Source organism: Emydura macquarii, unplaced genomic scaffold (assembly GCF_026122565.2).
Source record: "Emydura macquarii macquarii isolate MOO-44397 ecotype Brisbane River unplaced genomic scaffold, CSIRO-AGI_Emac_v2 contig_629, whole genome shotgun sequence".
In the NCBI taxonomy this organism is placed as follows: domain Eukaryota; kingdom Metazoa; phylum Chordata; order Testudines; family Chelidae; genus Emydura; species Emydura macquarii.
Window position 1 is genome coordinate 7902829 of NW_027130766.1, and position 19100 is coordinate 7921928.

Consider the following 19100-nt stretch of genomic DNA (forward strand, 5'->3'; position numbering starts at 1 on the left):
GGCAGGACTCGGGATTTTCAGCGGCGCGCGGCGCAGACGCGCCCGGGGGAGGCGCAGCGCGGCGGGCCGGGCTGGGCCGGGCCGGGCTCTCCGGGGAGCCCCGGACCCAGCGGCCGGGCGGGCGGCGGCCCGGGAGGATGGACCCGGCCGGGGGCCGGAGTTGGCGCCCAGCCCGCGGCTGAGGGGCCCGATCCGGCCGGGCCGGGCGGTTCCCCGGCTGCCCCCCGGGAGCGGGATCGGGCCCGGCCGGGAGGGAGGCAGCCGCCGCCGCGGGGATGTACGAGAGCCTGGACGTCGCCGGATCGGGCCCCGGCCCCTTCCTCGGGACGGACTTTGACAGCCGGAGCCGGGCCTGTTCGCTGCAGGACAACGGGATCGGGGCCGCGCTGCGCGGCCAGGCCTGGGGCAGCTCCAGCCGCTGTAGGTACCGGTTCGGTTCGGTCCGGCCCGGCCCGCCGGCGGGAGCGATGCGGAGCCGGGCGCAGGGCAGGGCCAGTGGCCCCGGGGCTACCCGGCTCTGCTTTGGGGGCGGGGGCAGGTGTGCAAAGGGGGCAGCGCGGCTCAGGGCCCTCCCCACGCCTGGCCCGGCCCGAGTTAGACCCAGCCCGGGCTGGGAGCAGTCTCCTGCAAATCGGCCCTGATCCACTGGGCTGGGTCCGGCTGCCCTGGGGGCTGCCCCACGCCCGCCTCGGCCTAGTTAGTTTCCGCCTCCTCCCTCCCTGGCAGGGGCAGGGCAGGGAGATGCTGGGGTGCCCGGCCGGTGGGTGTTTCGGGGACGGGCATGTGTTTAAAAGCTGCCCTGGTGGGCGGGCGGGGAGCGGTGCTGTCCCTGGGGGGCATTTACTGCCCCAGATTAGCTGGCTGACAATCCAATTAACTAAATACTCCCCTGTGGCTTTATCCCAGCTGTATCTCTGCAGCTGGGGGGGGCTCCCAGGCGGGGGTCACGGTTTCCTGGCCCCCGAATACTCATTCCTGGAGTGAAGGGCCCCCGGGCACCCCGTTTTCCGAAGGGCGGCCGGGGAGCTGGGCCTGTTTCTCGCAGACCAGACCGGGCTGCCCCCATTTATTGTTCCCTCTGCCCGCCCCAGCCCCGGGAGCCAAAGCGAATCGCTTCCCACCCCTCCTGGGGCTGGGGGGAAAGAGGCCAAAACTTCAGTGCAGCGGGGGCAGCTGATCTGCCAACCTGCCATAAAGGCCCCCTGACGGTGGGCAGCAGTGTGGGGACTGCCAGGATGCCAAGGCGTTCGTGCCAGCAGCCGGCTGGCGTCCTGCCCCGTCTAGTCCCCCCACGGCCAGCCCAGCGGGGCCCCTTTAGAGCCAGTGCCGGGGCTCAGGGCAGACTTGCAAAACAGACCGGCTGAGCTCACCGCTCCGGTTTGTCCCCTGGCGCCTTGGTGAGAGGCTTGGAGGGGCGTGTGTGTGCGCGTGCATGGAGTGTGAGTGTGTGTGCGCGCGTGCAGGGGTGTGTGTGTGTGTGTGTTTGAGAGTGTGTGCGATTGGAGGGGAGGTGTGTGTTTGTGTGTGTGTGTGTGTGCGCGCGTGCGTGGAGGAGATGTGTGAAGCTGGGCAGCGCGCAGGTAGGAATTGTGTGTGTGGAGAGTGCGTGCGTGGAGGGGTGGGTGCGTGTGCGTGGAGGGGAGGTGTGTGTTTGTGTGTGCGTGTGTGCGTGGAGGGGGTGTGTGTGTATGCGTGCGTGGAGGGGTGTGTGTGTGTGTGTGCGTGCGTGAAGGGGTGGGTGCGTGTGCATGGAGGGGAGGTGTGTGGGAGGGTGTGTGTTAGTGTGCGTGTGTGTGCGTGAAGGGGGTGTGAAGGCAGTGGGCAGACATTGCGCAGAGGGCTGCTGGGATCAGATCTAAGGCAGAGGAGAGGCCGTGTCCCCCTTTGCGTGCGGGGGCAGGGTCGCTGGGGGGCGGCTCTGTCTGGGTTCGGAGCGGGGGTCACTGTGGGGTGTGTGCCTAGCCGAGGGGCTGGGACCCAGGTTCTGGGCCTGGTGCGTCTGCGCCTGGTCCAGGGCCCCCCCGAAGCCAGCAGCACGCCCCCCCCCCCCCCCGCGTGTGGCTCATACCCTCGGCCTCTCCGGGGAGCGTCACCTAGTGGTGTGAGATGTCCATGGTTGGGGGGGGTCCAGCAGTAGTTTGAGCAATCAGACCCCCCCCTTCACTGAATGCGGGTAGGGTGCAGGCCCCCCCCTTTGTGAGGTTGCCCTGCTCTGTCTCTGCTGTTTGTAGGTTTTTTCCTCGGCGGGCGGGGACTCTGGGGCTCTGCCCTGCTCGGTGCCCCAGGGATGCCCAGCTCGTTACGGAGCGCCGCGCGCCCGCTGGTTCGTTCCCATGGAGAGCGCCAGCCGGTGCCATGCAGGGGGAGCTCCTCGCCTGGTGCCGGCTCTCTGGGACTTTCAGCCCCGCGGATCCCAGCGTTCTGGGGTGGCCGGCCTCTTCGTGCCAGTCGCCTCGCCCTGCCCCGGGCTCTGCGGAACAGGCGTGGGCGGGCAGTGCCCCCAAGGGCGCCGGAGCAGGCTCGGGAAGGGCTGGGTCGTCCCGTCCTGCCGTCCGTCTGTCCGTCCGCGGTGGGGCAGCGGTGCTGTTACCTGCCACTAGCACTGGGCCAGAGCGCAGCCCCGCTGGGCCCAGCCTGCCCTCCTGGGCCCCTAACCCCCCCCCCCCCCTGCCGGCCCCACCTCTGATAACAAAGTCCCTGGCCATTGTCTGTGGGGCCCTTTGACCTTTTGCTCTTATCAGGGAGTCAGGCAGGCCCGGGGCTGTGTGGAGCTGGGAAAGGCTTGGGGCGGCTTGTTGGTTTTTGGGCTTAAAGCTTCTAAAAGGTTTGTGTCTATGGGGGGGGCCTGCCCTTTGACCCCTCGACCCCTCCTCCAATGTTGCAACAGGGCCAGGCCGGGCGCCCCTGTATCTTCAGGCGGCGGCTGGTGCGGGACGGAGGATGCAGGTTGGGGAGGGTGAGTGGCACCGGCCGTTGGCACGGCCCCGGCTTGTCTTCTCTGGCGCATGGAGCTGTGAGCTCTGCCCCGGCTCCGCCACCATCCGCGTCTGGCCCGTGTCCGGGACTAGGCCGGGCACGCTGGGCCTGCCTGGCATTGGGAAGGGGGAAGGGGCACGCTAAAGGGAGAGCCCCGGGCCGGCATGGCGGGTGAATTCGCCCCACCTCATGACTGCCGCTGTCTGGGTGGAGGGGTGGGCCCAGGCTGCAACGGGAGGGTTCAGAGTGGGGAGGTCTGTCTGTGTCCGTCCTGCTGTGTGGTCTCTGGCGGCCCGAGAGGAAGGAGCCGGGGTGTCCTGCGCCAGGCGGGTGCAGAGTAGCCTGGCCGATGCTCCATTCCCGGCACGCGGCTGCGGCTGGAGTGGCGCTGGCATCTCTGGGGTTCTCTGGCTGGCGCGGGGGGTGTCCTGCCCTGGCGGGGATCGGCCCCAGGCCTCTGGAGTTGAGCGTGCCAAAGCCTGTTGGTCCAGGAGTGTGCGCACGCGTGTGGGGTGGGGTGGGGGGGGGCGCTTCCCCAGTCCCCCCATGCAGTGTGAATCCGTGCCCCCAAACACACAGCCCCAGAGACCCCGGCTCCTCCGTGCACCGCGCGCTCAGCCCGCTGGGGCCAGGAGCCGGCTGCGGCAGGAGATTTCTTGTCAGGGACAGGCCAGTCTGGGGGCCCGAGGCCTGCCCCATGGGCCACGGGGGCGGGCGAGACCCCCTGGGGGAGCCTCGTCTGATAGCTGCGGCTGGGCGAGGCTTTCCGGCGACGCGTTTGTCGCTGGGCACGGGGCCAGTTCCCACCATTTATTTTTGTTTTCACGCTGAACGTTTTCAGGGAGAGAAGAAGGGTTTGAAATGGCAAAGAACCAACTTGAGGCTTTAAAGGACAGGTTCTGCCCTGCTGCTCCCGACGCAGGCTCCCTCGCCTGGAAAACGCCCCGGAAATGGCAACGCAACCTTTTCATGGACCCGAGCCAGGTCATGAGAATGGCCCGGCCGGCCGGCTCTGCGCCCCGGTTTGGGAGGGGGGTTTGTCCAGCCTCTGGCAGGGCAGGAGCTCACCGGCGGCCCGGCTCGGCTCCTGATGCTCTGAGCAGCTGGTACAACCTGGCTGGCTTCAGCTTCCCCCCCCCCGGAGTGTGTCTTCTACAGCCAGGCCGAGGAACCCCTCCTCATGGGGGGGCCTGTGCTCTGCTCCGATGTTGCCCTGGCTTTTCTCTGTGCACAGAGGGCTGGCTCGGGGGAGCAGCGACTCTCAGCACCCCAAATCCGATCAGGTGTCTCTCTCGCTTGATTTGGGGGGCGCTGCCCTCCCTGGCCCCATCCCGTCTAGAGCCTGGGTGGGCGGGGGGCTGTGTGGGGTGTGCCTATGACCTGCCGTGCTCTGCAGCTGGCCTGGGGGTGACCTGGTGCCATGGGCGGGGGCGGTTGTGTGACCTGGGGTGTGTGTGGCTGGGATGCTGCCATCGCCCCTGGTCCTGCCCGGTGGGCAAAGGGGATGTGGAGTCTGTCGGAGGGCATGGGGGCCGGAGGGTGCTGGTGCGGCCGGGCATTGCTGCGTGGCCGGCTGGGGCCGGGAGCCATGACCTCGCCCGTCCTAGGTCTGCGTTAGCCAGCTTCACCCCACGGGGGGTGCCAGGGGCTGGGTGTGAACGCTGGTGCCGGGGGTGGGGGTGTCAACTCGCTGCTGTTGCACTAGCACCTGGAGGTGCGTCCTGCCCGTCCTGCCGGGCGCTGCTCTGAGCGTGGCTGGGGCGTTTCTACCCCTTCCTCAGCTCACTCCAGCCCTGAGATGGTTGTTTCAGTGGCAGGCAGCATGGGCTAGTGGTTAGAGCATCGCTGTGGGCCAGCTGGGTGGTGTCCCTGGCTGCGCCACCAACCCGCCATGTGACCGGGGGTAAGTCGCGTCCTCCGTCTTTGCCTCAGTTTCCCCCTCTGTACATTCGGGATAACGATCCTGGCCTCCGTTTGCGCGGAGCTCTGCGGGCGGCAGTGCCAGAGGAGAGGCAGGTGGGATCGCGCCGGGTCCCTACCTGGGGAGCAGGGGCTCCCCTCTGGAAGGGGCCGGCTCGCAGGAGCCGCGGGCCGGCTGGCTCAGGGTAGGGCAGGCCGGGGGTGTCTCCGTGGTACCCCGGGCGGCACAGCGAGGGGACGTGACTCGGTCTGAGGCTGCTGCTGAGTCTCCCATCCAAGAATGGAACCCAGGAGTCCTGACTCTCAGCCGCCCCCCCCCCGAGCCTGCAGCCGCCCTGCCCAGAGCACGGCCTGCCCCCCGCTCTCCGTGCCTCTGTCTCTGCTCCAGCTGAGCCTCAGCCTGCCGGGGGCGGGGGGAGCCCCCCGTGGGGCACCAGCAGAGGCTGCGTGTGTGGGGTGGTTGGGGGGGGGTCTCCGCTGCCGCGTGGGCGACGCTCTCTGCTCCCGGCAGCCAGCGCGGGGCGGGCGCGAGGCTCTCCTGGGCAGGGCCGGGCAGCGCGGCGGGCGGGCGGGCGGGCGGCGCCGTCTCCTCGCATTAGCCGTGCTCCGTCGCCCCCAGCCCGGCTGGCTCTGCCGCAGCCAGCCCTACACTGCGGCACTTGGGCGGCGCCGCGCAGGCAGTGGGACGTGGGCAGATGGGGTCGGGGGCACCCGGTGAGTTCAGACCTTTCTCCCCGGTCGGGGGCACAGGAAGGCTGGGCAGGTCCCTTCCCCCGCTCCCTGGCACAGCCCCCCGGGGGGGGGAGTACACGGGGGAGGGGGCTGTTCCCTCCAGCTGGGGCAGGGCTCCTGGGGGCGCTGCGCCGTGGGGCACTTGGGGGTCGCCCTGCCCACTGGGACAGGGCAGTGCTCCGGGCCGGCTGTGGGGCCAGGGCCATTTCCTGCTGCTCTTTGCCCCGGGGGCCGGCAGGAGAGCGCTGGCAGAGTGACCCCCCAGGGGGATCTGCCGGCCCATGGCAAGGCCCAGGGTGGGCATGAAACCCTCCCCTAAAGTCGGGGGGTTTGGGGTGGCCCTAGATCATATGGGGCTCAGGGGCCCTTGGCGTGGGGGGCACTCTCCTGGGCATGCCGTGGGCTGCGGTGGGAGCTGCGCGGCAGGCGGGGGCTGGGGCTGGGGATTTCCCTTAATGCAGGGTCTAGGGTCAGCGCAGGACACCTGGGTTCTGTGCCTGGCGTAGGCAGGATGTCTCTTGCTATGAGCGGGGGCTGGGAGCCAGGACTCCGGGGTTCTCTCCCCAGCTCCCTGCGTGATGTTTGCTGCGTCTGCGCCTGGTTTCCCACGCCGGGGCTGTGGGGGTGTGATGATGATACTGGCCCGGCTGGGGGGGGTCCCTGGCTGGGCGGAGCCAGGTCAGCCCAGGTATCCTCTCTGCAGTGCTGGGTGCTGGCTGGGGGGGCTGGGCAGCCGCCGGGAGCCCCCTGGCAATGTCTGGGGCGTGTCCCACTGGATTTCCTGTGGAGCGACTCAGGAAAAGCAAAGCCATGTGGAGTGGAAATGGAGCCAGGCCAGGGCCGGGGGAGGGGGGGCTGTTTTTAAAGTGGGTTTGCCCAGGGAAGCTCAGCTCAGACGCAGCATCTGGCTCACAGCTGGGACTGCTGCTTCCCCTCTTACTCGCGTGTGGGGGTGTCTAGTGGTTAGAGCCGGGAGCCAGGACTCCTGGGTTCTAGTCGTGTGATCCCCCTTCCCCTTCTCCTGCCAGCTGCCGCTGAGTGATGGGTCGGGGCCGCCCCCTTCGCCTTGCAGACGCCCCCCCCATTCCCGCCGATGTGCCGCTCGCTCTGCCCCACGTGCCAGCCCCTCCCTCCCAGAGCAGCTGCCCCTGCTCCCCAGGTGCCTGCTGGGGGGGGCTGCGATGCCCAGCCAGTGTTGGCTCCAGCCCCACACGCCCGGAGCTCTTGCTCAGAGCCTCCTCCCAGCTGCCTGGCTTTCCAGCCCCCGGGGCCCTGGCATCGGGCAGGACACGCCGTGCCCGGTTTGCTTTGCGGGCGGGTGCCAGCCTCTTACTCCCCGAGCCGGCGCGCTGCTGGCACGGGCGGGGCTGCCGGGGGGCTCGGTGCACGCGGCGTGTCGAGGCGGTGCCCTGCCTGTGCCGTGTCGGGCAGCAGCTGGCGCCTCACTCCCTGGCCTGGCCGAGCCCAGAGCAGCCGGGCCCCCTGCCAGGCCTGTTTTAGCTCGGTGCAGGGGGACGGGAGGGGGATTCACACAGGCCGAGGCTGGCGGAGAGGCAGGGAAAAGGGCTGGCCTCCGGCCGGGCCCCTCCCACCTGAGACCCTGGATCCGGCTCACCAAAATCTCCTGCCCTAACGGCACATCGGTGAAACCGTAACTAGCCGGGGCCTGGGCCGGGAGCAGAGACCCACCCTGCCCGCCTCGCCCGTCCCTGCCTGGGGCCCTGCTGGAGCGGGCGGCTTTGTCCTGGCAGCGCTGTGCTAAGTGGCCTGCGCCGGGCGGGGGACCAGGGTTCAAATCCTGCTACCCTGCCTGAGGCGGCAGGTACCCCCGGGGCTCTTTGGGGAGCTGATTGCAGCTCTAAACAGCCAGCCCGGGCAGGTGGGGCCGGGGGGTGGGGGGGCTGTGTTGTCTGATGGGGGGGGGTGGAGCTGGCACCGTGCGCACCCACCGCCCCCCCTGCTCCAGAGGGGCGGGGTCAGGTCTCTGCAACAGCCGCACCCCAGGTGCTGTCAGTGATCACGGCAGCCAGGGCCCCTTGGGAGGCACGTGTGCAAGGTGTGCGTGCAGGGGAGTGCAGGGCTTCGTGCATGTGCGTGCAAGGCATGTGTGCGTGCAGGGGGGTGCAGGGCTTCGTGCATGTGCGTGCAAGGCGTGTGTGCGTGCAGGGGGGTGCAGGGCTTCGTGTGTGTGCGTGCAAGGCGTGTGTGCGTGCAGGGGGGTGCAGGGCTACGTGCGTGTGTGCAAGGTGTGTGTGCGTGCAGGGGGGTGCAGGGCTTCGTGTGTGTGCGTGCAAGGCGTGTGTGCATGCAGGGGGGTGCAGGGCTACGTGCGTGTGCGTGCAAGGCGTGTGTGCGTGCAGGGGGGTGCAGGGCTACGTGTGTGTGTGCAAGGCGTGTGTGCATGCAGGGGGGTGCAGGGCTACGTGCGTGTGCGTGCAAGGCGTGTGTGCGTGCAGGGGGGTGCAGGGCTACATGCGTGTGCGTGCAAAGTGTGTGTGCGTGCAGGGGGGTGCAGGGCTTCGTGCGTGTGCGTGCAAGGTGTGTGTGCGTGCAGGGGGGTGCAGGGCTACGTGCGTGTGCGTGCAAGGTGTGTGTGCGTGCAGGGGGGTGCAGGGCTTCGTGCGTGTGCGTGCAAGGCGTGTGTGCGTGCAGGGGGGTGCAGGGCTACGTGCGTGTGCGTGCAAGGTGTGTTTGCGTGCAGGGGGGTGCAGGGCTTCGTGCGTGTGCGTGCAAGGCGTGTGTGCGTGCAGGGGGGTGCAGGGCTGCGTGCGTGTGTGCAAGGCGTGTGTGCGTGCAGGGTCGTGCGTGTGTCTCTCTCGGGGGTGCAGCACGTCCCAGCCCCTCAGCTGTGTGTTCTGCGAGTGCTGCTCCCCACCAGGAAGTTGCTAAATGATGGAGCCGCGGTGATAAATCCCGGCGGTGATAAAGCCTGGCTGTGCCGGCTCCGCTCCCGAGTGATTTATTCCCCACCCGCCCAGGGGAGGGGTGCCGAGGACGCAGCACTCGTTACTCACGGAGCCTGCCCCGCGGCCGCCCCCAGGCCCCTTCCTCACTCCCTCCCTTGGGCTCCGGGAGCGTGGGACGAGGGGCCGTCTGGGGAGGCTACGCTGGCGGGGAGGCTGGCATCTGAGCTGGTCGTTCAGAGAGCTCCTGGGCTCCGGGCCTATGGTGCCCGTCTAGTCTGATCTCCTGCGCGTGCGCCGGGCAGAGCTGCCCTCAGCCGCCTGGGGCGCTGGGGAAAGTGGGGGCAGGCGCTGGTCTCGCTCTGACCCCACGTATTTGAACCCAGGACTCCTGGCGTTACAACCCTACATGCCTCTAAAGCAAAAGGTGCTGGCTGTTGCGGGGCACCCCACAGATCCAGGTGGGGTGTCCCCGGGTTGGACATGCTGGTGGCCGGGACGGTGGGCGACACACAGAGGTGCAGGGAGCTGCCCCTGGAGGGCAGGTTTTCAGCCTGGCGCTTTTCCTGTGCTACACGGGAGCGAATTCTCCGAGCTGGAGCCAGGAGCAGGACACAGCCCGCGGAGGCTGGAACGAACCGATTTCCACCCCCCTGGCTTGCTGTGACCTGGGCCTGGGCACATCCCCACCCTGTGCCTCAGTTTCCCCTTCTCTCAGGGGGATAACACCTCTCTCCCAGCAGGGCTGAGGACAGAGTATTATTTACGCTCCAGGAGTGACCTGTGCGGGGAAGCTTTGGGGGAGAGGGGAGCCGTCTGGGCAGAGCCCCTGCCCGGGACACAATGGGGCCTGGTCTGCGTGAGCAAAGGGGGCACAAGGGACGGGCAGGCGGGAGCAGCCCATAGTGTGGCCCCATGGCAGTGCAGGGCTTGTGGGGCTGGGCAGTCCACTCTGGGGCAGAGCTCGGGTTCTGGGGCCGGGCCAGCGCCGTGTTTACCTTGGCTGCACGGGAGGGGCTGGGCACAGGCCAGCGGCGAGTGCCCAGCGCCTGGAGCCTGCAGCGCCAGGCACGACGGGGAGCCCCGGCTCCTGCCAGCCTGGCCCGGCTTCTCCTCCGCAGGGTGCCAGCCCCCCCAGATCCCCCGCCGGCCTTTGACTCCCCAACCAACCCCCCCGTGTGCAGACACCCCTGCTCCGCCCCACGCCTGCCGGGCCGCAACCCCCCCCCCCCCCCCCCCGGGCAGGCATGTGAGGAATGGTTGGGAGAGATGTGCCCCCCCCACTGGGCTATTGTTAGGAATGTGGGTCTTGGCAGAAGCGACCCCCACAAAGGCCCCTTTGTGCTGCTGCTGCCTGCGCCTTGGTCACGTGCCCGTCCGAGTCCCCCCCGGCCCCCCGGCAGGGCAGTGAGGGTCTGGTCCGGGTTACCCGGCTGAGCTGCATCGTCCCTGCCGCTGGGCTGTGGGGGGGTCTGTGGCGCCGTTTCCGGGGGTCTCTGACGGGTCGGGGTCAGTCAGTTGGTGGACTGGGGCTCGGTGAAGAAGCAGCTAGAGACAGGCCCAGAATTGAGGGGGTGGGGGGCCCCCGAGGGCGCACAGAGAGACCCGTGCGAGCTGGGGACCGGCCCAGGGCAGAGCTGGGATTTGAACCCCAATTTCTGGGGGCCGTGCCCTAGGTAGGGGCAGCTGGACCCACCCACGTCTTTGTTCCAGGGCAGGTGTTTGAGGGGGCGGCCTCTTCCTCGCCCTGCGCAGAGCGGGAGGAAGCAGCCCACCCCCAGCGGGCAGCCCGGGAGATGCCAGGCGTGCAGGGGCAGGGCACAGCGGGTAACGCTGCCCTGGGAGCTGTGCACAGTCCGGCCGTCGCTGGCACTGGGGCGGGCAGGCTGCCCGTGGGGCTCTCCTGCCGTGGGGCTGGGGCCGGGGTGCTGGCAGGCAGGGGACGGGTGTATGGTGCATGGCCAGGCCCAGCGTGGGGTCGCATCGTGCCCCAGGCAAGCTGCGCCGGGGGGACGGGGATGGGCAAACCCCCCCTGAGCTGTCCCCTGCTTCCCCCCCAGCCATCGAGACGCAGAGCAGCAGCTCGGAGGAGATCGTCCCCAGCCCCCCGTCGCCCCCCCCGCTGCCCCGGATCTACAAGCCCTGCTTCGTGTGCCAGGACAAGTCCTCGGGGTACCACTATGGGGTGAGCGCCTGCGAGGGCTGCAAGGTGAGCGCGGGGGCAGGGCGGGGGGCTCCGGGGGGCAGGGCTGACGGGGCTCGGGGAGGCCGGGGGGTGAACCCCACTTCTGGCTCAGACCAGGGGACGAGGCGTGCGGGGTTCCAGTCGCACCCCCCCAGGGGTCACAGGGCTCAGAGCAGCTGCTAATTCCCCCACTCCCCCCCCCCGTTCTGGGGTGCCCCGGGCTTCGCTCCCCGCTTGGCGCCCCACGGGAACCTTGAACCTCCCCAATCCACACCCTGCCCCGCTCGCCATGGGGGGCTGGCGGCGTTGGTGGTTCTCTGCCTGTTCCACCCTGAGTCACGTCTAGACACCCCCTCCCACCCCCCCATCAGCCGGGCACCCCTCGCCCAGGCAGCTCTCTGCGCCCTGCCCTGTGTTCACCCAGCCTTTGGGTGCCGAGCCGCAGCGCCCCCCGCGGGGTGGCCAGGCCGGGCGCTTTGCCGACTGATCAGCCATGGGGGCGGAGGACAGCATAAACTGCCCCTTGGTGGAGGGGGAAACTGAGGCACGGGGAGAGGTGACGTCACTTCCCAAGGTCTCCCAGCGGGTCTGCACTAGGAATAGAACCCAGGAGTCCTGGCTCCCAGCCCCTTGCACTAACCACTAGACGTCCCCCCCTTCCAGCCCGGCAATGGGGCTGTGCCCCCCTCGCCCAGCTGCTCTGTATCTGTACTGGGGCACTGCCCCAGTCAGAGCAGCCCAGTGGGCCCACAGGCCTCTGGGGCCCGCCCCCGCCCCGCAGATCAGCGCTAAATAGTTCAACAGCCGCCGGCTCTGGCCGTGTCCCAGCGCCACGGTTCAGCTGGCGTCACCGCCTCTGCTTAGGGGTCAGGATGGAGGGCAGCGGATTGTGTGTGTCACACACGCACACACACACACCCCGGGGACCCTCCCCCAGCCCAGCCGGGAGCCAGGAGCTAATTCCCCAGCGCGGGTGTGATGTGCTGTGCCTTCGCATCCTTTGGCACCTCTGATTTACATTCCAGCAGCGGCTGGGCCAGGCCGGGCGGGGGCAGGAGAGGCGGAGCGTCTGGCCGCAGTCACTCTCCCGGCTGGGCCCTGGCTTCTGGGCCCGTCCCACCAGCCCGTCTCGCTCCTGGAGAGGAAGGGGGGCCTTGCGGGCTCCTTGGGGGGCAGGGGGTGTATTGCCAGATGTGCCACAGACACCCCGGGCGGCGCTGGGCGAGTCGCTCCGTGCCTCAGTTTCCCCATCTGTGACAAGCCGGTGACGAACTTCCCCTTTGCTGCCTGGGGTCCTTCCGCTCTTCGGAGCAGGCCCCGCTCGCTGTCGGGGTCTGTGCGGTGCCAGCGTCAGGGGGTCCCCAGCGCCGTCGGGGCTTCCTGCAGCGTTGTCCTGCCGCCCCACCGGGGAACGGCGGCCGTGTGGCCGGCCGGGGGAGCCGCCGGGTCTGGGAGGCAGGGACATGCCTTAATTGTAATTAAAACTCCAGCCAGTGGGACGGGGAGCCCCCCCGCCCCCCCCGACACTGCTCTGGGCTCCCCCTGCGCCCCCAGGCCCCGGCTGTCTGCGCCCTGGCCTCACCGGGGCGGCGCCCGCGGCTCTTGCAGGGCTTCTTCCGGCGGAGCATCCAGAAGAACATGGTCTACACCTGCCACCGGGACAAGAGCTGCCTCATCAACAAGGTGACCCGCAACCGCTGCCAGTTCTGCCGCCTGCAGAAGTGCTTCGAAGTCGGCATGTCCAAGGAGTGTGAGTGCCGGGAGGGGCAGGTGCCACTGAGCGACCCGCGGCTTCTTCCCTGGGCTGGGGGCAAGCCAGAGGGTCTGAGCCCCCCAGGGAGGTGGGGGCTGCTTGGTGGGGTCCCAGCTGGCACCCTGCGGGGAGCGGGTGGGCAGGGGGGGGGTCCCTAAGCCACCCCGGTGAGGGCAGGGGGGGGGCTGCCGGTAACGCCTCCCCCGCCCCCCAGAGCCATGGCACGGGGGGTGAGCAGCTGGGCCCCCCCCTTGTGCTGGATCCAGGCCGTTGCCCCGGCAACGCATGATTGATGATGTCAGAGATAAATGACGCTGACAGGGGCCTCCTGGCGTCTGCACGCCTGTTGTCATGGCGCCGCTCACAAGGGGGGGGGTGGCCGGGGAGAGACGAGGCGCAGCTGTGCCCCCCCTCAACCCCCACCTCACGGTGCCCGCCAAGGGAACCCAGGAATCCTGCCCCAGGGACGTGGGGGGGTGGGCAGGGCTGTGCCAGTCGGGTGGGGCCTGGGGGGGGGCACAGGGGAGGGCATCACACAGGCTGTGGGGGCAGGGGGCCAGGCCAGGCCAGTCTGTGGGGGGATTGGGGGGGGAGGGGTGTCCGAGCCCCACACAGACCCCGGCTCCCCCCTGCGCTGGGCGTGGAGCAGGACTGGCCCCCCAGGCTCCGTGGGAGCCTCCCTGTGGGCAGCCCTGACCGCCAGCGGGGGGGCGGTGGTGGGAGGTCTCGGGGCTGGGGGGCAGCTGGGAGGGTGGGCAGGGGGCCAGCCCAGGGGGGCGGGCGATTAGCCAGGCCAGCGCGCCCGGGGGCTGTCGGCAGCTGGAACCGCGCTGGGTGGATGATGAACGTCCTGTCACAGCTGCCACCATCCCTCCCCGGGTTACCCACGCTCCTCGGCGCGGCCAGGGTCCATTTCCCAGCCCCCCCTCGCCTCCCCCCCGCCGCGGCCGGGAGCGATTAGCTGTTGCTGGAACGGCCCCGGTGCTCGTTCTGCCTCTGCTGGCCATTCGTCAGTGTGGCCGGGCGGCTCTTCCTCACCCGCCCCCGGCTCCCCTCGGGGGCCCCCCCGTCCCCCCTCCAGTGTCACCCGCCGTCCCTTGCTCGGCAGCTGGCTCCAGGTCCAGCCAGCCATGCTCCAGGGGATCCCTGACGGGCTCTGTTCTACGCAGGGACAGGCCGGCCTAGTGGTTAAGGTACCAGCTGGTGGGAATCTGGGTTCGCTCCCGGCCTGCGCGCCGGTCTCGCTGTGCGGCAGACATGGGGCCTGGCTGTGCGGGCCGGGCGCCCCAGGGCACAGCCTGTCTCCCGCCGTGGGGCAGGGCAGCTGCCAGCCGGCTGGGTCTGTGCAAGCGCCCGGCACAACGGGGCCCCGATCCCGGCTGGATCTGTAGAATTACGGCAGCGTCCGATGTCCGGCCTCGTCAGACGCAGGGCAGCTGGGCTCGCCCCCGCGTACCAGCCCCCTTGCTCCACTCGGCGGGGGTCTCTGCCCCCCAGGCACACTGCGCACCGAGCTGGAGCGGGCTGGCCTGGGAGGGGGCAGGTGGAGCCGCTCTCCGGTAGGCAGCCACTTGTGGGTCTCCCGCCTGGCGTGTCTGGGGTCCGCATCCCTCTCCTCGCCAACTCCGCAAGTCCCTGGTCCCGGCCGGGGCTGGGCCGAGGCTGAGCCGATAACCGTGTCCGTGTCGTTCCCCCCACGCGCCCCCCGGCCCTGCTGCGGAGCCCTCGGTCCTTGCCCAGGGGGCCTGGCCGCTCACCCGCCTGCCCTGTCCTTGGCAGCCGTCCGGAACGACCGGAACAAGAAGAAGAAGGAGGCGCCGAAGCAGGAGTGCGCCGAGAGCTACCTGCTCACGCCCGAGGTGGAGGATCTGATTGAGAAAGTGCGCAAGGCCCACCAGGAGACCTTCCCTGCCCTGTGCCAGCTCGGCAAATACACTACGGTGAGTGCCCGGCGCCCCACCCCTGAAATGCTGCCCCCAGGCGACCGGGTGGAAACGGCCGGGCACGAGGGGCATCTGCAGCTCGGGGGCGGGGGTCAGGATTAGGGGCGGCCGTCAGGGCGCGCCGAAGTGGGGCTGGAGAGGTGGGGCGGGGGGAGGCTGCACCCCCAGCTAGCCCAGCTGTGACTGAGCGCCACCGTACAGCCCCTGACGTCCCTGCTCTGCTCTCTGGCCAGGGTCCCAGCCCCCGCTGCCTTGACCCAGGGCCCCAAGGGAGTGCAGGGGGCTGGGAGCCAGGACTCCTGGGTTCTCTCCCCAGCTCTGCGAGGGGAGCGGGGTCCAGTGGTTAGAGCAGGGGGTTGGGAGCCAGGACTCCTGGGTTCTCTGCCCAGCTCTGTCCCTGATTCGCTACATGCCCTTAGAGAACTCGCTTCCCCCCCTGCCTCAGGTATCCCAGCTGTCCCGTGGGTTCCCCACCTCCGTAGTCAGTTACCGCTCGCGCGCTGCTGCAGTGTGTGTGCCGGGGGGGCTGCGTCCGCGGGGCCCCCTCTCCTTGCCCCTCACGGCGGCCGGCGCTTCCCTGTAGAACAACAGCTCGGAGCAGCGGGTCTCGCTGGACATCGACCTGTGGGACAAATTCAGCGAACTCTCCACCAAGTGCATCATCAAGACGGTGGAGTTCGCCAAGCAGCTGCCGGGCTTCACCACGCTGACCATCGCCGACCAGATCACCCTCCTCAAAGCCGCCTGCCTCGACATCCTGGTGAGTGGCCCCTCGGCTCCCCCCGCGACCCAGCGGGGCCGGCCGGGCCCAGGCACTGGGGGAGGGGGGCGGTGTTCCTCGCCTGGCCCGCCCTGCAGGGCTGCATCTCGGACGTTGTGCCGGGGACACGGGGTGGGGTGACGCCGGGAGAGGCAGTCTGGGGCGGCGCCATAGGGCGGGGGCTTGTTTTGGGTGGGGGGGGACAATGGGGAGCAGGGGGGGGGCGGAGCCAGGGCCACGCTGAGGCTGTCTGCGCCCCGTAGATCCTGCGGATCTGCACGCGCTACACGCCGGACCAGGACACCATGACCTTCTCGGACGGGCTGACCCTCAACCGCACCCAGATGCACAACGCCGGCTTCGGGCCCCTCACCGACCTCGTCTTCGCCTTCGCCAACCAGCTGCTGCCGCTGGAGATGGACGACGCCGAGACGGGGCTGCTCAGCGCCATCTGCCTCATCTGCGGGGGTGGGCAGCACGGGACCCCCAAATCCCTTGTGGTTCTGTTTGCAGGCTCGGCCCATCGGGGTTCGGGCCGGAAGAGACCCTACAATAACAAACCAGAGGGGAGGGAGGAGATGGGGGGGCCCCCCAATAAACGAGCTGCCCCATCCTGGGCGTGGGAGCCCCGAGCCTGGCTCGAGAGCACCCCCTGGTGGTGGCGCTGGGCAATAGCCTCTGGCTGCCCGGCTGGGATCCCGGGGACGGGGGGCAGTCGCTTTCACCCCTTCCCCAGCGCCTGGTGCTGACCCGGTCCCGCCCCCCTCAGACCGCCAGGACCTGGAGCAGGCCGACAAGGTGGACAAGCTGCAGGAGCCGCTGCTGGAGGCGCTGAAAATCTACGTGAGGAAGAGGAGGCCCAACAAGCCCCACATGTTCCCCAAGATGCTGATGAAGATCACGGACCTGCGCAGCATCAGCGCCAAGGGTGAGAGCCGGGGGAGGGGCAGAGCGGAGGGTCTGGGGGGGCGAGGGGCTGGGGGCAAGACTTCTCCCTCCCCCAAATGTGTGTGATTGGAGGGGGGCAGGCTGAGTGCAGAACGGGTGACTCCAGGCAGTCGCCCCCATGTGACGAGCACCTGATCCTGGGCACCTGGTGCCACAAGCCCAGACCCAGGCCAGGCTCCTGGCCGGGGCCCAGCTCTGTCTCCCGCAGGGGTTCCTGCAGGGGGTCAGGCTGGGACCCCCGCAAGCGTCTCCCCCCCCCCCCCCAACCCCCAGGCGGCTCCCAGCTCTGCTTCGTGCTGCCCGTCACCCCGCTGAGCTGTGCCCCGTCTGCCCGCAGGCGCCGAGCGAGTGATCACGCTGAAGATGGAGATCCCCGGTTCCATGCCGCCTCTCATCCAGGAGATGCTGGAGAACTCAGAGGGCCTGGACACGCTGGGCGGGCAGTCGGGGGCCTCCCGCGTGAGCAGCTTGGTGCCGCCCCCCGGCAGCTGCAGCCCCAGCCTGTCGTCCAGCTCGAACAGAAGCAGCCCGGCCACCCACTCGCCGTGACGCCGCGGCTGGCGCCGGCATCGGGACGCCGCTACTGCTCTTTGCTGCCAGGCCCGAGGGCCACATGGCGAGCCAAGGAGGAGGCGGAGGAGGTGACGCCGCGGGCCCCCCTCCCCCTCCGCGCCGCAGGGCCCCGCCCGTTCCTGGCCGTACCAGCACGCACCGTGGCCATGGCTTCGAGCGACTCGGGGTGCCCGGGTTCCCTGCCTGGGTCGTGATGGACTCCGGGGTATGGTCAGGACTGGATCCCACGGGCACGGCCGGGGCGGCCCCTCTCTGGGATCAGCTGGGGAATTTCACAGTCCCCCCGAGACTGACCTTCGTACCAGAGCTGGAGCAAAACCGCAACCGTTCCAGCAAAGCGGCGCCCCGCTTCCCTCCCACCCGGCGTCTTGGGCCAGGTCCGGCCCCCGGGGGAGCCGCGCCGCACCCATGTGAAGATGAAGTGTCTTTTGGTTGAGTTGCATTTCAAGTGTTTGGGGGGTTGGGAGAGGGGCCTTTTGGGTAACCCTTGGTTGTTCTTTAAAATTTTCTTAATGAGCAAAATCCATCAGCTGATTGTGGCCGTCACGCACCCTCCACACGTGTCCTCCCCACATGCACCCCCCCACACACTCACACCCCCCCACACCCAACGTCACCAGCAAAACGCAAAAAGAAAAAACTCCAATGAACTTTTCAGGTAAACCAGAAACAGCCGCCAGGAGCCAGAGGCAGCGTCCCTGCAGAGAGAAACCGAGGCAGATTCTATATCTATAAATAGCTATAAATATCTATAAATACCTTTTAAAACCTTTGTAAAAGTCGGGCGGGGTTTTTAGAGACGTGCTGCGGGCGGAAGCGGGAGCTCACGGTTCTGGATGTGAAGTGGGGGGGAGGGCGGGGGGGGGACGGGGCTCCACACAATTTATTATTATTAAATTTTTTTGTTGTTGAGATTTTAGCGGCTCTGGAGTCTCTGGGGAGGAGCTGAAAGGAAGAAAAACACAAAACAAAGGAAGTTCCCCCCCCCCGCCCGGCTCCCCCCGTGTCCATCAGCTGTTCTTGTGTCCTGTGAACTCTGGGCTGGGAGCATGGGACGCGGCCCTTCCCACAGCCGCCCTGTCAGCCCACAGCGCCTGCGGCAGTGCCCCGGGCCCCAGCGCCTCCCTGGCCCCTGGGGGAAGGTGGGTTTGGAGCCGGGCTCTGCAGGGGAGGTAAGGGGGGTACACGGGGGCTGGCCCCTGCCGGCGATGGGCAGGGCTGTGCTGGCGGCAGGTACACTCCAGGGTTGCTCGGGGCCAAGGTTAGAAATCTGGGTGAGCAGAGCCCTAAGGTCAGACCCCCCCCCCCCCAACACACCCACGCCCTGGCAGGGTGCTGAGGTGGGGGGGGGTCGCTGCTTATTGAATGAAGCCGCCCCGGGGCTGGCGCCGGCTGTTGGGGCTGCAGGCATCAAAGCAACTTGGCTGGCACAGCCCCACCCCCACATGTCCTGGGCACTGAGCTGTGGCTGCCCCCCCCCCCCCCCCCGACCAGCATTAATGCAGCCTCCTCACCCAGGCGCCTGCAACAGTATAGCTGGGGAAACTGAGGCACGGGAAGGTTCTCTGCCATGGTGAGTCATGGGCAGAGCTGGGGAGAACCCAGGCGGTCTGGCTTGGGCACTGGCATGGCCAGGAGAGGGTTAAGGGGGAGGGGGCCCTGACTCGGACCTGGGACAGGGAGCGGGGGGGGGGCATCTGTTTTGCTTTCCTACCTTTTTCCACTAACCTTGGGGCTTGTCGCTGCCCTCCCATAACAGGAAACAGGAGACAAGGGGCCCCTGGCACCCAGCCAACCCTGCCCCCCAGCACCCACCCCCTGCATGGCAGCAGGCCAGCCCCCCACACGCTCGCCCAGGGTGTGCAACACCCCACGGACAAAGCACCAAAGGCGAGGCCAAGGTCAGCGGGGACCCCGGCACCCATCCTGCCGGTGCCCCTCAGTCCTGCCCCACAGCCCCCTGCTAGCCTGACCCTGGGCTCTGCCCCACACGCCCAAGCCCCCCCAGTAACCCTCTTACAGTCTGAGCCCCCAGCCGGAGTGACACCGCCATGGCTGCATTGACTCAGACCCGCCCGGTCCGTGTCCAGCCCACACACGGCTGCGCTCACGTCTGACGCCAGCCTCTGCCCTGCGCGTGGCCGTCCCAGGCCCGTGAGTGCCGCTCAGCCGGGGGGGGGGGGGGGGGAATGGCCCTGGATTTAGTGCCAACCGGGGCTGTGCCGTAGTGTCGCACGGCTGTGTGTGCCCCAGGGCTGGCTGCTGGGCCCTTTTCACCCTGCGGGACACTTTGACTTTAGCACCTGCTCCAGCTGGGAGCGTGGAAAGCAGTGAAGGGAAAACACACCAGCCAGGGAGGGGTTTTCCCCCCCCGGCACCACACCGCCGGCCCGCTAGCGCCGCGGGA

At 68.9% G+C, this 19100-nt stretch overlaps 1 protein-coding gene across 4 annotated transcripts in view; it reads left to right on the plus strand.

Moving 5' to 3' along the window:
- Positions 1-18270, plus strand: part of RARA (retinoic acid receptor alpha) — a 60039-nt gene extending 41769 nt beyond the window's left edge. For 2 of the 4 annotated variants that reach the window (XM_067541260.1, XM_067541259.1), the window contains exons 3-9: positions 10592-10740; positions 12325-12466; positions 14249-14409; positions 15004-15172; positions 15436-15640; positions 15942-16100; positions 16458-18270. In XM_067541260.1, the coding sequence (XP_067397361.1) occupies positions 10592-10740; positions 12325-12466; positions 14249-14409; positions 15004-15172; positions 15436-15640; positions 15942-16100; positions 16458-16887 (1415 nt within the window). In that variant the 3' untranslated portion in view covers positions 16888-18270. Of the gene's footprint in view, positions 1-124; positions 421-10591; positions 10741-12324; positions 12467-14248; positions 14410-14995; positions 15173-15435; positions 15641-15941; positions 16101-16457 lie in introns of those variants that run through there. The other 2 variants (XM_067541262.1, XM_067541263.1) reach the window with 2 other exon arrangements.
- The last annotated feature ends 830 nt before the right edge of the window (positions 18271-19100 follow it).